The sequence below is a fragment of the Podarcis erhardii genome, assembly GCF_964252035.2.
Source record: "Podarcis erhardii genome assembly, chromosome: 2".
NCBI classification, from domain to species: domain Eukaryota; kingdom Metazoa; phylum Chordata; class Lepidosauria; order Squamata; family Lacertidae; genus Podarcis; species Podarcis erhardii.
Genome location: NC_138498.1, coordinates 34,028,943 through 34,046,553, shown reverse-complemented (window position 1 = coordinate 34,046,553; position 17,611 = coordinate 34,028,943). Strand labels below are relative to the sequence as shown.

General features: G+C 46.2%; 1 protein-coding gene across 1 annotated transcript in view; it reads left to right on the top strand.

Moving 5' to 3' along the window:
- Window positions 1-16,755, top strand: part of ACSF2 (acyl-CoA synthetase family member 2) — a gene marked incomplete at its 5' end in the record, with an annotated part of 54,567 nt that extends 37,812 nt beyond the window's left edge. The window contains 6 exon segments of the mRNA XM_081850747.1: window positions 10,847-10,954; window positions 12,091-12,242; window positions 13,705-13,846; window positions 14,738-14,848; window positions 15,695-15,763; window positions 16,514-16,755. Coding sequence (XP_081706873.1) covers window positions 10,847-10,954; window positions 12,091-12,242; window positions 13,705-13,846; window positions 14,738-14,848; window positions 15,695-15,763; window positions 16,514-16,564 — 633 coding nt within the window. The 3' untranslated portion in view covers window positions 16,565-16,755.
- Window positions 16,756-17,611: the final 856 nt, after the last annotated feature.

The following is a 17,611-nucleotide window of genomic DNA, read 5'->3' as shown; positions in this document are numbered from 1 at the left end:
ATCACATAGTGTTGGACTCAAACTCCCATCAGCCCCAGCCAGCATGGTCAGTGATCAGGGTTGATGGGATCTAGAGCCTGATAACCTCTGGAAAACTTAATAAAACTCAATTTAGAAAACAGTAAAAGCACCATCAGTAAAACTAAGTTCAAGTGGCAGTACTTAAAAATACCGGTACCCTCTAGAAGAGAGCAGAAATTGGGCTAGGCAACCTCCCTGGAGCAAGGTTTGGTGCCAATGCAGGAAAGTCTCTGTTCCTTGTGTCCAGTCTCCAGACTTCAAATGATGGAAGGACACAGAACAAAGTCTCATTGGATGATATTCATGGTTGGGCAACTTCATATCACTGGAGACAGTGCTTAAGATACGCTGGTCCCAAATCGTTTCAGGCTTTAAAAGTCAAAAGTAGCACTTTGCCTAAAAGCAAATTGACAAACAGTTTAGATGGTATTATATCACAGTTGCACGCTCCAATCTGTCACTTGTAGTTCATGTTCTGGCAGCTGTATTCTCATCTGGCAGAAGCTTCCAAGCTGTCTTCAAAGGCATCACCATATAGATCGTACTACGGTATCACCTTGCCAACAAAGGCCCGTATAGTTAAAGCTATGGTTTTCCCAGTAGTGATGTATGGAAGTGAGAGCTGGACCATAAAGAAGGCTGATCGCCGAAGAACTGATGCTTTTGAATTATGGTGGTGGAGGAGACTCTTGAGAGTCCCATGGACTGCAAGAAGATCAAACCTATCCATTCTTAAGGAAATCAGCCCTGAGTGCTCACTGGAAGGACAGATCCTGAAGCTGAGACTCCAATACTTTGGCCACCTCATGAGAAGAGAAGACTCCCTGGAAAAGACCCTGATGTTGGGAAAGATGGAGGGCACAAGGAGAAGAGGACGAGATGGCTGGACAGTGTTCTTGAAGCTACCAGCATGAGTTTGACCAAACTGTGGGAGACAGTAGAAGACAGGAGTGCCTGGTGTGCTCTGGTCCATGGGGTCATGAAGAGTCAGACAAGACTAAACAACAACGGTAGGCTAACCTGGAGCTGATTGAGGCATAAATAATGGCTAGATCTGACTTCCCGAAGAGAAGGTGTGGCTGGTGTTTAAGACAGAGCTGGTAAAAGGCATCCCTAGCCACAGCTTGGTCATCTAGGAGTAAGGTTGGGTTCAGTAGTACTTCTAAGCTACAAACCTGGGAGTGCCATCCCATCTACTCACAAACCACCTGCAGTAGAGATCCTGGCACATTAGGCTAGTGAGAGGGGAGTGGAGAGTGGAGAGATGTTTAGCACATGTTTAGCAAAAGTGGAGGCAGAGAATAGAGCACATAGTATCTGTGCACTTGAAAGGCCAGCACAGAGACACAGCACGATGTGAAGAAGTACCCAAGAACCCCAGGCCTTGGTCCTCTGCCAAGTGGGGACAGGACGGGGGGGGGGCGGGCTAGAGGGAGAGAGAGACTACGACTACAGAGGAGTTGAGGGCAGAGGCTGGAAATGGAACATTTTGAGCTGGTTTCTCGCCAGATGCTGTTGGCTGTAGCAAACAACTAAGACCTGAGCATATACAACTGTGAGCTTGTTGAGGCTTCCACCGCTGGAGCTGGCTACAAAAGCCAAGCTGGCTGGGGTGTTTACGGAGGCGAGACAGTCTCAAGAAAGGGAGGAAATCCAAGGACTGGCTTAGGACACAGAGGGGGGATTATTCACAAGGATGCCTGGCTTTTTCCATTGTTGAAAGGAGGTATCGCGGCGCATGCGGCGCAGGGCTGTTATGCACACTGGCCAGATCTCTTGTTTTGCAGAGGTACATTTCAAAGGGACTTTGTAACTGAAGTTGGAGAGCTTTTTTTTGCACCTTGGGGTGTGTGCGTTGATTTTGGGTCATAATTCCAGGCAACTTTTACTACTGCCAAATGAACTGTGCAACATTATTTTTTGACAACTTCCCATGAAGTTCTCTCAGAAGTGAAGAACTGGGAAGGTGGCGAACTCATTCCTGTGATGCCCAGTGTCCTGTGCTGTCTATAATGCATAGCCCAGCACTCACCTGAGTTCTCAGCTTCGTTCTTTTGCCTGCCTGGAGCTCTGGCTTCCCGGTGTGTCCTGTTCTTCTACCCCTCCCACTGCAAATGTCCAGCTCTGTTTGCTTCCACTACCTTTGCATTCTGGACATGCTCTGAACTTCATTCCTCTTTCTAGTGAGCTTCTGGCCTCCCATTTTTCCCTTCAGTGTAGTCTACCATAGGCTGGGCGATATATGGTTTTCAGCATCACAATATATTGCTATATCAGTGTCTAAAATAAGGATGGAACTATGTAGAGGTGAACAGTAAGACTGGGCGATACCTGGTTTTCAGCATCATTATATATCACCAGCTAGACATCACAATATACTGATATATCACAATGTCTGAAATAAAGGTGGAGCTTTGTCGGGGCATTGTCTGGCTTTACAGTTTTCGCACATTGTGATTTTTGCTTAACACACACACACACACACACACACACACACACACACACACACCATGATTCGCAATATATTGCCAGGTCAGAAATGATGAAACTGATAGCGCAATATGGACTTCAAACCGGTTTTAGATGATATATCACCCAGCCCTAAATGATATATTGCCTAGTCTACAGTTGTAGCCAACAAATTCTGGAGGGCATCCCCTGCAAAAACGACACTGCCAGCATGGATTGCCATGTGTCCAGATTTTCCTGGACATTTTTGCGATTTGCACCCAGCCTCTGCTTCTGACTGCAGTATTCCGGATATGTCTGAGAAATTCCGGACGTATGGCAACCCTATTAGCATAGGCATATGATTGCACTCTGCATGGCTCACCTTGTGGCACTGCAGAGATTAAACAAGACCCACATGTTTTCTATTCAGAACATATCAAGCAAGGCACAAAGGCTGTAATGGCAGTATTTACCAGGAGATGCTTTTTCAGTCCCCTTGCAACCCTACTGACTTTAAAATTTAGCAAAATGGAAATTCTTTTCTCCTGGAAGTTTTTTGGGCTCTCCTGCTGCTTTGATGTGGGTAAGCTTCTGCAGGAGGTTTGGTAGAAGGGGAAAATCAGTAAGAGCCCATTATGGGATGGCCTTAAATGGAATCACCTCTGGACTCTCTGTTGTCTGAAGCCTGAACTTCTTGGTGGCACTCACTCCAGCGGGATTTAGTGTTTGCCTACTAACTTTCACAGTTCTTTACCAGGGATGAGTAAGAGCTGGGCAAAAAGCAGGCAGTGATTCTTCTCACAAGGCTCACAGTTTACCTAGTTCATGCCAGTGTCTCCTGGGTGGCATGCGGTCAGGAAGTGACAATGGCTCCTGTGTCAATTCTCCTTCTGCACCAGAGCAACAAACACATTGCTTTCACTGGACCTCTATTCAGTCCTCTTGCTTGGAGGCTCCCATGGGGCCTGGACCAGCCGGATGGTCTCAGAAGAGGCAGGATTATCCCGCAATCCCCTCCTTCTTAATTGATTAACAGTTCTGCAAACATTCCCTGCCATAGAAGTGCGTGAATCAAGTGGCCAATAATTTACGAAGGTCAGACTCCCTGCTGCCTCTCCGCAGAGGCTCTTGTGGGGTAAGCAAATAAATGCACCATTTTCAAATCAGCATAAATATAGATTTCAGTGGCATCATAGCTCAGGGCTGTTTTGGTCCTCCTAGTTTTTTATGTAGATGGTCCACTTTCCCCCTCACTTTTTTTTTAAAGCACACCCTTACGTTTCATTAAATCTAAGACATGTACCGTCTGTGTGACACCCGCCCCCAGTGATACATTGCAACATGGTTTGCAAATAGCAAAAGTCTGAATTCAGCACATGGTGCAAATCAAAATTCATGACTGAAGCCACTAGGTTATTATTTATTAAATCTGCATGCCATCCCTTCATCCATAGATCTCAGGGCAGTTTGCAACACAAAATGGCACCATAAGAAACACAAAATAAAGGTAAAGGTAAAGGGACCCCTGACCATTAGGTCCAGTCGTGGCCGACTCTGGGGTTGCGGCGCTTATCTTGCTTTATTGGCCGAGGGAGCCGGCGTACAGCTTCCGGGTCATGTAGCCAGCATGACTAAGCTGCTTCTGGTGAACCAGAGCAGCGCACAGAAATGCCGTTTGCCTTCCTGCCAGAGTGATACCTATTTATCTACTTGCACTTTGAGGTGCTTTAGAACTGCTAGGTTGGCAGGAGCAGGGACCGAGCAACAGGCACTCACCCCGTCACGGGGATTTGAACCGCCGACCTTCTGATCGGCAAGTCCTACGTAATAAAAATAAAAACAAAAGCAAAAGCAAACTAATAATTCCTCCTCCCACAACACATTGTTTCACCCATAAGTTCTAATGATGATAACAGAAGAAATGATTTCAAGACAAATGCCTGCTGCTAGGATAAATGAGTGCCATAGAAAAAGCGGGCGAGGAGAGAGAGAACTGGTTTACCTGTCCTTTCCGTACACTTGCCCTTACTGTTTTTCTGAACGCTGGGTTAATCCTCCCAGTCTCAGAAAAATGGATTAGTTACTTAGCGAGGGCATCTATGAAGGCATGGATAAAACAGCAAGTTAATGTCACATACTTTTCTGCAACGGCTGCCAAGCGGCACTTCTAAAGCTCACATAGGAGCTGGAGAAATACTTATGAACCACAAGAATGCTAATCATTCTGGAAAGTAGATTTAGCTCCAAGCCACCAATACAGAAAAATAACAGGAGGTTGGTTTTCAGCATGGTAGAAAAACAGCCCGAGATCTTCAGTGGTCTGGCCAGGTCCAGTGGGTTGATATCTTTCACATGATGTGTATGAAGACAGGGCCATTTGCTGAAAAAGGAAACCCTTTTGACGATGCAGGTTCTTTTCAGGCAAAACTCTATGTAGCAGGGCTGGATTAGCCATTAAGAAAAATAAGCATGTGCTTAGGGCATCAGGGGAAGGGAAGCACCACAGAAATTTTCCATTGCCGGATTTTCAACATTCATAGTCAAATATTGCTCAGCTTGAGTGTTCATTTTCTCAGTTGAAGTATATTAAAAATCCCAACAGAGCAGCTATGCAGCAAGGTAGACCGGAGGCCTTATCTCTACTAAGTATAGAAGCAGATGCGTTATGTAAGTTTAGTTCTGATCAAAGACTTTGCAATTAGAAAACGTAGAAGAATTTTTTTCAAATGTAAATAAAGTGGAAGTATACAAAAACAAATATTTTCCATCTTACTGTAGGTTTTGATTCATTTCAAAAAACAACATTTTGTTTTATGCTTTATTGATGTTTATCTTTTGAATTAGATCTATAAGGAGGTACCCAAAAAAATTAAGTGCTTTGGGCCTCTAATGGCCTTAATCCGGCCCAGGTATGCAGATGTAAATGAGACGTAGAGCTGTGTGTCATCAGCATATTGCTGACAATGTACTCCAAAACTCTAGATTACCCCACTCAGCAGTTTCATGTAGTTGTTAAACAGCATGGGGGATAAAAGTGAATCATGAGGAACCCCACATTGAAGGCTCCACTGGGCTGAAGAACATTCCCCAAGCAACACCCTATGGAAACAACCACACAGATAGGATTAAAACCACTGCAAAAGCGTTGCCACCAACCCCTAAATCAGACAGTCACTCCAGAAGGATACCAAGGTCAATGCTACCAAAGCCGCTGAGAGGTCAAGAATTAACAAGGACACATTCCCCCTGTCTCTTTCCTGACAGAGATCACCAGGCAAGGTGACCAAAGCAGTTTCTGTGCTAAACTGAGCCTAAACCCCAATTGAAATAGGGAGAGAGAGAAAATCTCTAGAAATAGGGAGAGAGAGAAAATCCCTAGAACCCACACGCTGAGCGGGTGTTGCCCAGCAAGCAAGGTGGAGAGTTTAAAAGCTCTTCTCATGCTGGATAATCTGGTGTGAAATGAGCTTTCAGCTCCCTGGCTTGTTTGGGGGACAAGGCCCACTCAATGTGCCAGCTCTCGGAGCCTAGGGGTGCTCCTGAGAGATCTTGTGGGAACTTTGATGGCCCCATGAGATCTTGTGAGAGCATCCCAGAGCCAGCACACAGAGTGGGCCTTGCCCCCCAAGAAAGGTGGAGAGCATGGAGAAGGCTCTTCCATGGAGCCTCCTGATTCAGAGACGGTCTGCCACCAGATACCTGGTCCTGGGGGATGTACACAAGATTCAGAGATATGGTCCTCATGACCTGCTTGGGGCATCTCATGTGGGAAATGCAGTGCTGGACAATATGGGCTTCTGGTCGCATCCTGCAGGGCTGCACTGAATGTTCTTAACTGCACAGTTGTTCATGCCTCCAGTGGTTTCTACAAATGCATAAAAGGAAACGTAGACAAAATTTCTTGGGTGCATTCAGGGAAATAGGCCAGGATGCAAAGTAAGCAAACCTTGTTGCTACTTTACATTACAGTGGTACCTCGGGTTACAGATGCTTCAGGTTACAGACTCTGCTAATCCAGAAATAGTTCCGCGGGTTAAGAACTTTGCTTCAGGATGACAACAGAAATCGTTCGGTAGCAGCGCAGCGGCAGCAGGAGGCCCCATTAGCTAAAGTGGTACCTCAAGTTAAGAATGGTTTCAGGTTAAGAACGGACCTCCAGAATGAATTAAGTTCTTAACCTGAGGTACCACTGTACAACTGACATTATTTATTTCTGGGACTTAATGACCCACCAGGTTTAGCCCCAGAACCTGTTTTCACTGTAGGACATACGAAGAAAGAACAATATAAATAGAAAATGCCCCTGAGCATGCGCAGGTGGTTTTCCCTCTGATATTAGGAGGAAGGGCTTCTAGGTCAGACAGTGTAGGTTTGAGCCCTGCCAACCTTCTCTCTGCAGGGTCTGCATACCATTATCCACAGCAATCCAAATCAGCCCTTCCAAATATAGGATTGACGACATATAGGACTTTGTCCTGGGGCTTTGCACGTACTCAGACCCCAAACGGGACAGAGCTATGTGCCAGTTTCTTCCAAGTAGACAAGGACAAAAAATGTTGGGGGAAACGGGGAGCATTATGCCAAGGGAGGATCCGGAAAGAACATTGGTGTTGATTTCAAGTCTAGACAGAATACCCAGTGTTATTAGAGGGATAATTAAATCCATCTCACAGGGCAAGAGGGGACAGGACCAGTAGACGGCTCTTTCACTCCAAGTACTTCCGTTGGTTTATTATTTTATTCCCCCGTCTGCCACATTGTCTTTGAAGTTCAAAAATTACTCTTGTTTCCTAGCCAGGTCTACCCTTTTCTCTTAAGCCAATATCACTTTATTTTCGCCCTGGTATTTTGAAAGGACTTGAAACATGGCTCTTAATAGAAATGTTGTTTGTGTCAAGCTGGCATAATGCAAGCCTGGTAATAAAGGTTGACATCTCCTCTACAGCCAGCAGGAGGAGGGCAACACTTTGCAGTACAAATGTTAGGAAATCGTGGCAACACATTCATGTACTATCTGTGATAGTTGGTTGAGTGACGAAGGGAGCCATCATGATGGAGAACTGTCATCATCTTTGGGCCACACTCACTTCTTTCTGCTCAACTCAGGTCTCCGGTCAAACAGGGTTTTTGTAGCATTTTAAGCACTTCTGAGCTTCCAGATACTTTTCCCTGCAACGGAAGTTGTCATTCTGGCTACTACTTTTCCAATTTTGATTTGCACCCGCACAATACCTCTTCTACTAAAGAATGGCTAGCAGGGATGGGTCCTTTTTCATTGCTGTTCTGTAAGGAGAGAGGCACTCAGTCCCACATGGCACAATTGGGGAGACACACCTGGCAGCCTGTTCCCCCTGAAAAATACCATTGCTTTACATTTGTGCCTGCTGTTAAAGCAAGGTAGTGCCTGCGCTCCGCCCATTTCAGTGATCAAAGTCCAGAGGCAGTGGCAGCTCAGGAGTGTAGATGTGTTGCAGTTGCTCACAGTTAAATCTTTCCCTATACCCCTGTCCTCTTTGCTATTAGCTTGAAATACCTTCCGCATGTAACACGTTTAAGAGTGTGTGTGTGTGTGTGTGTGTGTCTTTGGATATTTCACAGCACACTCTTTCTCATGCTTGGCTGTCCGGGGCTGGACTGAGGAGGAATGGTGGAGGCCTCCCCTCCCCCCTTCTCCTGAACCTTCCCGAGAACAGCATAGATTTAGAACGGTGGTTTGCAGAGACTGCATAAGGGAAAAGCTGGGAAATACAGTGGATGCTCGGGTTGCGAACGTGATCCGTGCGGGATGCACGTTCGCAACCCGCAGCGTTCGCAACCTGCGTCTGCGTGTCTGCGCATGTGAAGGTTGCGATTCGGCGCTTCTGCACATGTGCAAAGCGCCGTTTAGCACTTCTGCACATGCGTGACCGCCGAAACCCGGAAGTAACCCGTTCCGGTACTTCCGGGTTTCGGCGGTCTGCAACCCGAAAAGACGCAACCTGAAGCGGCTGTAACCCAAGGTATGACTGTATTGGAAGAGGAACAGCAGGAAGAAGAAACACTGGGGGAGAGACAGCTGACAGACTCAATGTCTTTGGAGAGCATTCCTGAGCCCCCCTCTCCCAAGACTAGGCATGCATTAAGAGTACTAGTACAGAAAGCTCAGAGACAGAAATCCCAGATCAGGCGGCATAGGAATGACATGGGATAAGAGAGACGGAGGGGGTGGGGCTTGACTTGGAGCAATGCCATTGCTGAATAAGGACTACCTTCCTTTCTCTCTCTCTGTGAATACTGAATAAATTACGTGGTAAGAACTCTTTGTGTTTATCTGCTTCTTTGGATGCCACCAGGGGAGGGATAGGATTCCCTGAACCTGGACATTAGTAGACTTGGCAGCAAACTTGAAATTCAGAAGCAGATTTTAATCTTTGCTTTACCCTTTGGCCATTTGCTTCTTCTTGCTAACTCATAGGACATCTTGACCGCACTGTAACCATGCAGCTCGCTACCTGTGACCAACAGTATCCCAAGCCTGTGAGTAATGTGTCTCCTTCTCACACCAAGGAGTAGCTTGGGGAGTATCTTTGCTTCCTCTGAATTCAAGGTGTCTATCACATCAAGACTGGTAGAATAGCCCTTCACTGGGGATAGTGTAAAAACAGGCTACACTTCCAGTATCATCAATAGTAAATTACCCCTTAGATATACCTGGAGGAGTTTTCTGCCAGCGCAAACACAGAGTGAGAGAGCCAAGAATAAAACCCAGGCACCCCGATGAACAGCCCTGCCCAGTAAATCAAGGTCCCTCCAAATTGCCCCTTTCTGAGTCTCCAGAAATGTTTATTTCATTCTATTTTGAAGACTGGCTTACACTGGCTAGTGTTTAAACAACATTAGCAGCCGAGGTTTTATAGCAGTGTTTAGATTCAAATAGTTCTGCTAATATGTTTCTTATTCCCAGTTTAGCCCAGGGCTCTGCATTCCCTAAGAAAGAGGCACTTGTCACCAAAAATAAATTGCATGCCTGCAATATTCAGAACGATTCTTGGTAAATCCACTAAATGAGATGATCCATTTGCCAAATAGTTGCGGTTTGAAATTATTTTCAGCCAACTATGTGATTATCTTCTCTATGACCTCTTTTGAACTAAAGGGGTCCCAAGGATTTCTCCAAATGTTACCCTAGCGCACAAATGATACATGAGCTTAATTTTAGCCACCAGAAGAATGCTGCACCTATAGCTCAGGACTGTACAACTTTTTAAAAACACGCCAAGTGAATCTGAAATAGGGTCTTTGCAAGATCAGGCATGGTCAAAGGAAGTCTTAGAGTACTTGTGAATTCATCCTTAAAATGTCTCTCCAGAAATACTGCTTCTTGGTGACCTGTTTACTGAGCGTTCATCCTGATTTGTTTTCACAAAGTTAGCCAAGAGGTATTAGGATGTTGGCCATTTATTCAGCACTCATTCCGATACCATAGAATCATAGAATCATAGAGTTGGATATGCTTGCAGGGAGGTTATATGACATTGCCTCAAGCAGTTGTTCGGTCCCATTCACTTTTAGCAGATTTTCCTATCAGTCGCCCATCTGTGCCCTGTATCTGGATGAGAACAAAGACCTATCGAGTCCAGTGTCCTGTTTTTTTAATCATGGCTAGTCAGGTGTCTGTATGCTCTCGCATGACACATGACCAGTGGTCCATCTGGTTCAGTATTTACTCTGACGCAGCAGCTTCTCCATGGTTGCAGCCATCTATGAAGGAATGAAGTAGGAACACTCAGTTACAAGTATGGCATACCTTACTAATCCATAGTTTATGGCTTTAGGTTTTTTATGAATGTGGAGACCCACAATCAGGACATGAGGGCAGGAGTCCTCTTAACGTTACAGGTGGCAACCATTTTGCACCCTTTCAACTGATGTGCAACTGCTGACGGATGGTTTGTTTTGGATCCGGAAGAGGGTGGAATGAGGCATAATGGGGCAAAGTGGGCTTATGCATGCATGCTCCGTTGGTGCACAAATGCCCACAACACAACCCCCATGCAAACTGGAAGTTGCCTGTACTTGATCCTTCCTTCCCATGAGATACCTCCTTTCTGCTCCTTGCTGGGAAACAAATTGTGCAACGATCCAGATATACCGAGAGGTGGGTGCAGATTAAGCTGGTGCATGCAAACTTACATTGATGATTTGTTTTGCTTGAATAGCGTAGACTATATTGGGGCAAAATAAATTGCAGTTCCCTGAAAGACGGTCGCTTCATAACTTCCCTGATATGGTGTTGTCTGCTGCAGATGGGAGCTTTTGCCCACAACACTTTAGCACTTCTTCTGCATTGGTTTAGTTTCTCTCTCAGCTGTTTTGTTTCCTTTGTGTTTTGCAGGTTGCATATGGAACCACAGAGAATAGTCCTGTCACCTTCATGGGGTTCCCTCAAGACAACATTGCCCAGAAAACAGAGACTGTCGGATGTATTTTCCCACATACAGAGGTGACTGATTCCCTTTGTTGGTGTAAACTGGGGAAAATGGGTGAAATTGCACTAGGTGCTTGGCCCGTGTCTTGAGCAGTCCATCCCCCATACCTGAATTCTGTTCAGAATTCTGTTTATTTCCTGGGGTAAAATCCTAAAAAAACCTCAACAACTTTGGGGTAAAATCCTAAGAAAAGCTCAGCATCTTCAATCCTAAAAAAAGGTTCACAACTTTGGTCGGCCCTTTGGTCGGCCCTCGCGGCCCTTCACTTCATCAAATCTGGCCCTCTTTGAAAAAAGTTTGGACACCACTGGAGCAAGACCCATCCTCCCTTTCTTTAAGGAATGTGTGTAAGTGCAGAGACAAGTACAAAGCCAAGGCTGCATTCAGCAGCATTGGCAGGAGTGTGAGATATTCACTGAGAAGAGGTTTTCCTCAGTCCAAGGTCATAGTGGAGAAGCTGATGGTTACATGTTCAGTATAGCATGAAGATCTAGCAAGGTAAAGTGCTAGTGGATCTCTCTGTGTATTCGTATGTTTACAAGGCTTACTTCTAAGACCAGAGGAACTGTATTATGGTAGATTAGATCATGATGGACCAGCACCTCTTAAGGTTTATGTAGCTAGTGTGTTTATGCTTGTCTTGTCTCATGAGGCAACAAGCACTCTAAGTTGAACCAAGTGGGAAAGGAGTTGTCTTAACTGGGAACTCTGGAAAAGAATGACTACAGTGGTACCTCGGGTTACATACGCTTCAGGTTACATACGCTTCAGGTTACAGACTCCGCTAACCCAGAAATAGTGCTTCAGGTTAAGAACTTTGCTTCAGGATGAGAACAGAAATCGTGCTCCAGTGGCGCAGTGGCAGAAGGAGGCCCCATTAGCTAAAGTGGTGCTTCAGGTTAAGAACAGTTTAAGGTTGAGTACGGACCTCCGGAACGAATTAAGTACTTAACCCGAGGTACCACTGTACTGGAAAGAAGGAAGACTCTGATGTTCTGCTGAAAGACTCTGTTAATCACAACACTTTTGCTGTATCTTCTGTTGTCACACCCACACAGTCTATAACCTGAATATGCTTCTGTTCAACTGATCTCTTTTATTATGCCACTCCATGCCACCATTAATGTTTCTGTTTCCTCTGTATTAACAGGCAAAAATTGAGGATCCTGAGACAGGGGAAATTATCCCACTCAACAGCCCAGGAGAACTTCAGGTCCGAGGTTACTGCGTCATGCTAGGGTACTGGGCAGACCCCAACAAAACCAATGAAGTGATGGATGATGAGAAATGGTACAAGACCGGGTACGTTGGGGAAGAAGCCATTTGTTCATTGGGATAATCCTTGGGAAGCCAATAGGATCTAGTAGGTGGAAGGCCGGATGGAGAATCCATTCAGGGCCATAAGCTGCCTTTTAGCAAGTCAGTATCTCGTCATGTCAGTCACTCTAACTGGGCAAATGAGGACAAAAATGACCTATTGCATAAAATTTGTACAGGGCTGAATTTGAGATAATGGGGTTACCTGATGGGGAATGGCAGACAAGCAACATGTCCACTCCTAGGCCTAAGTCTTACCCAACACTCACTCAATAGCAAACTTGTTTCATACACAGGCATGGAGTTGTAGGGGAGCCACTCTCCCATGGTGCCATCCTCTTGTGACTATTTCCCACCAGATCACCACCCTCCTCATTGGTGGAATGGTGATCTGTTGGGGAAAAACCCATGCAATCAACGACACATAGCTGCATTATCCATTAATCTGCTGCTGCTGCTGCTGCTCCCAAGTGGGATAGACAGCTCCATGGAGAGGGAGCTGCCTCAAACTTCCGGGTGTGCATGAAGGGAGCCTTTGTTCCCTGGCATATGATATCTCACTACGTCATGTCTTGCCACATTGCAGAATCTGGTATTTAGTTATGCAGAATTCACAGAGTCCTGCTTGTGATCTCTTGCTTATGCAAGTACAGAGGACTGGCTGCTAAAAAAACTAGCTGAAAAGGGAACATTTGGGCTGAAACTCAACAGTGCTCTATGCTGACTGTTCCATCAGCACAAGCATTTGTGTTTGTCACACGGAACAATCTCCCTTCTCTTCTCCCAGTACCCTGTTCCGGGGGTACTCCTGACCTGCCAAAACCATTTTGGAGGAGTTGTGTGGGGAGGAGGCGGGCAGAAAGTCCCATTGTACTAGTGGGATTTTGTGCTGGTTCCTGCTTGCCCGGCTGTTTAATTGAACCTGGTCTTGGGCACCTAAGCATTTATCATATCAGGCATCCCCAAACTCGGCCCTTCAGATGTTTTTGGGACTACAATTCCCATCATCCCTAGCTAACAGGACCAGTGGTCAGGGATGATGGGAATTGTAGTCCCAAAACACCTGGAGGGCCGAGTTTGGGGATGCCTGTATCACATGTATGGTGCAACAACAGCTTTTGGAACAGTTGTGTACAGTTCTGGTCTCCTCACCTCGAAAATGATATTTTAGAGTTGGAAAAGGTTCAGAAGAGGGAATCAAAACAAAACAAAAAATGATCAAAGGGATGGAACAACTCCCCTATGAGGAAAGGTTAGAGCATTTAGGGCCTTTTAGTTCAGAGCAAGACGAGATATGATTAAAGCGTGTAAAATTACATAGGACACAAGAGCCTGGTGTTGGACTAGGTGTGTCGCTGGCTGCTCCAGCAGGCTCTTCTTCTGTTCTCCAGTGGAGCATCTAGCAACATGGCAAGGTCAGGGTAGAATGACTGTGATATCCTTCCAGGGACATGGCTATTCTTGATGAGTACGGCTACTGCAAGATAGTAGGCCGCTGCAAAGACATGATCATCCGAGGAGGAGAGAACATATACCCAGCAGAGCTCGAGCAATTCCTACATACCCATCCTAAGATTCAAGAGGTGCAGGTGAGAAAAATGGTGAGGTGGGACATGGGAACAGGCCCTCCAATCCTCTGGTTTGGCTATGTGCTGGACCCAAGGATAACTCATAAACCACGGTCTAGGACCAGTCCAGAATCCAAAGGTTCCACTGGGAGTCAGTCCGACAGGGCCAAGACAGGACACGAGGCAGGGAACCAGGCAAGGACAGGGGCAGGATCTAGCATACAGCAAAGTTGCTCCAATAACCTGGGGTGGGGTCCGACAGCTTTTTATCATTGTTGGGGTAGCAGCCGGTCCTGATCCCCCGGCGACTCACCTCCCTGTTTTGCCTGAAGGTGAGCACTCCTCCTGCGAGTACTCAGGTCTCTCCTTCTCTCAGACCTTAGTCTCTGCAACTCAGGAGATGTTGGTGGGTTACTAGACGCAGGGGCTGCCTCAGCCTCCCCTGACCAAACCGGTAGTGGAGCAGCTGTAAGTGATGGCTCAGCTGAAGGCAACGAGGTAATCCCCGCATCTGGAGCCAGGGAAGGCTCAGGCCCCTGACTCGGCTCTGTTTGTTGCAGGGGAACCTGTGCAGACTGGGACTGTTCAGGATCAGGCCCCAGGCTTGGTTTAGATAATGCCTGAGGCAAAGGATCCGGTGCAGACTGAGTCTCCTCTGGTTCCGAGTCCGAGCCCGAGTCCCAGGCCATCACAGGCTAAATACTTAAGGCTGAATGTGCGACAAATGCCATGTGGCTCCAGCGCCATTTAGGGAAATGAGTTCGCTTGTGGGTTTCCCACAGGAACCTGGTTGGCCACTGTTTGAGAACAGGACGTTGAACTAGATGGCTTGTTGGCCTGACCCAGCAGGGTCAAGAACCCCAGTAAGTTGGGTGGGCCCCATGATCAACTTTCCCCTTCTCTTTCACTCAGGTAGTTGGTGTGAAAGACGAGCGAATGGGAGAGGAGATCTGCGCCAGCATCAGAGTGAAAGCTGGAGAAGAGTGCACAGTAGAAGAAGTCAAGGCATTTTGCAAAGGGAAGGTAGGAGCTTCGAGATGGGTGGCTGTGTCCTGCTTTTTCCCACCCAATAAAAAGAAAGAGCAAGCTCTCCAGTGGTGAGGTTCTGTCAAGGGCTGCTTCCAGATGGGTGGTTCCTAGCTCAGCCCAATCATTGCTCTTCCATTGTAAGCTATACGTGGAATTGCAATCGATGTCCCACACTATCAGGAGGATTGTGCTTTTCAAGGTGTGCATTCCACTATGTTCTGCATACATCCATGGGGGCATGGCACAGCTGCTGTGGGTCGGGCCATTTGAACCTCAGCACACGTCCACTATAAGTGGTGCTAAAAGCATCTACAGTCGTACCTTGGTTCTCGAATGTTTTGGCTCCTGAACGATTGAAACCCAGAAGTGACTGTTCTGGTTTTCAAACATTCTTTTGGAAGCTGAACATCTGAAGGAGTTTCTGCGGCTTCTGATTGGCTGCAGGAGCTTCCTGCAGCCAATCAGAAGCCGCGCTTTAGTTTTTGAATGCTTTGGAACGACTGTACGCTTGTCACATTTGGGCTGCTCTTCTGTTCTTCTGAAAAAAACAACTGGGCTTTCTGTAGTCTGAGGAAAGACGGAAGGACTGTATGATAGGTTGACAGCCTCAGGTGGATGCCTCATAAAAAGTGACTGAATAAGCATGGCAGTTCCACACTAAATGCCTAGTGTGGAAGCTCCCGCTGTCTTAATATCAGTTGGGGATATGGGTTTAGATAAAATGCAGTTTTGTATTCCATGTTGGAGAGGCATTTGCTCTGAGTCCTGCTCAAGCAGGGAACAGCAAGCCCGCTGTATAAAGATTGAGTCAGTCCACAGCCATTGGCTTTTCTTTTGCAGATTGCTCACTTCAAGATCCCTCGGTACATAGTGTTTGTGAAGGATTTCCCGCTCACCGTCTCGGGCAAGGTGAGTGACAGCCCAAAGGCTTTTGCTTGCTTAGCCCCAACAGGTTGCATGGTGCTTTGCGGAGTGCAGGAAGATCCCTGCCTCGAGGAACTTGCAAACTAAACCAGTTACAGTGGAATCACAGGGGAGGGGAAGAGGACATAGAGTAAACAGGGAAGGAGTGTGTGCAGTTGCTTGAGTTACATGGGCTTGGGCCTAGTTACAGACTACTGGGTATGGAGCTAGTAGATGGGTGGGCCACAAGTGGGTTTTGAAGAGGAATTTGAAGACGTAGGAGTGGTGGCATCTAGGAGGCAGTGACTAGCATATGAAGGGCAGCAGGTAATAGAAGGTGGGATTTTTTGAGGGAGGTTGAGACTTCTAGGTGATGGAGAATGGTGGAGTCCAGGGAGAGAGGATCATAAGGGGAGACATATCAGGATGATAAGATAAAGGGGGAAAGGACTTGGAGAGTTTTGAAGGAAAGGATAAGAATGAATCCAGGAGAAGATGGGAAGTCAGGGTAGGGTCTTAAGGAGTAGCATTGCATCATCAGAGCAAGGAGAGACAAGAGAATGACTTTGGCAGCAGAGTTCTGGGTAGAGGTGAGGGGTCCAAAGTGAAGCAACAAAGAGAGAGAGAGAGCACTTTATGGTAGCCTAAATGAGAGATGGCCATAGGCATGGACCAAAATATTTGCAGAGGGACGACCAGTATGTTTGCAATGCTGTAACCAATCCCTTCCTTCTTTCCTCCCTGTTCCAATCTTAGATTCAGAAATACAAACTGAGGGAGCGAATGGAGAAGCATCTTCAGCTTTGAACCCAACAACCCAACGCAACCCAAAATTAACATTTCTTCTGCCAACTTTTATACTTCAGCTTTCTAAGCCGTTAAGAGAGCTGGCAACCTGCCTTAAGATAACAATCACCAGCCTACCTTAAGATGCTTTAGTCAGGCCTACTTAAAATAATGTGGTTTTTTTTCTAATAAATAAAAAATCTGTTTCTTTAGCAGAGATTACTTCTTTGTGTTAAGAAATTCCACCTCACTTTGTTAAAAATACAAAACATGTTTGTATGTCTGGGGATGGTATCCAGAAATACGATTTCCTCCTAGTAAGGAGGACCGTAAGGGAATTCCCATGGCTCCTTGTGACCAGAGCACAAGGAGACATACTGGTAGTCCTGCCTTTCCCTCTACTGCATCCTGTGCAGTTCTTTTATTAGAAATTGTCGTTTTGGAGGAACAGTGGTGAATGCAAAGGACGCCAGGGTGCTGAAAATTAAGTCCCATGTAGGAACATGAAGAGCTATCGTGTTGCAAATTACGAGCCAAAAGAAGGGGAAAGTACTTTCTAGCAGTCAGAAAGGCTACATGGGAAGAAGAGCATAGTCACCTGAAACATGCTCATATTGGATTTGTAGGAGCAAATCTGTTAATTTTGGCACTTTTGCATTGTGATTCTCTTTTGGACGTCCTGTTGTTTCATTTTCTGCCATAATAGGCTAATAGGCTGTGGTGATTGAACCTCTTGTCTTCTCATTAGTCAGGTCATCCACACACACCAAAAGAGTCTGGAGCAACTTGCCTGAGAAGGGTGGTGAACCTCATGTATCAAGGAGTAAGGGGTGAGATTTGCTTGATCACTTGTCTACCTTTTGGTAACTGAAATGGAGCACCATTTATTGGACTCCCAGGGATTAGCCAGATGCGACGCAGAGAGAGGACCATTCTGTGGCTCCCCCCCCCCCCACGATTTAAATTGCTCTTCCCTCACTGTGGTAACTGTATGCTTTCCCCTATAGGGAAATTAGCAGCTAACACACACACACCCCTCTATGACTGCAATTACGTTTTTCTTTTTTA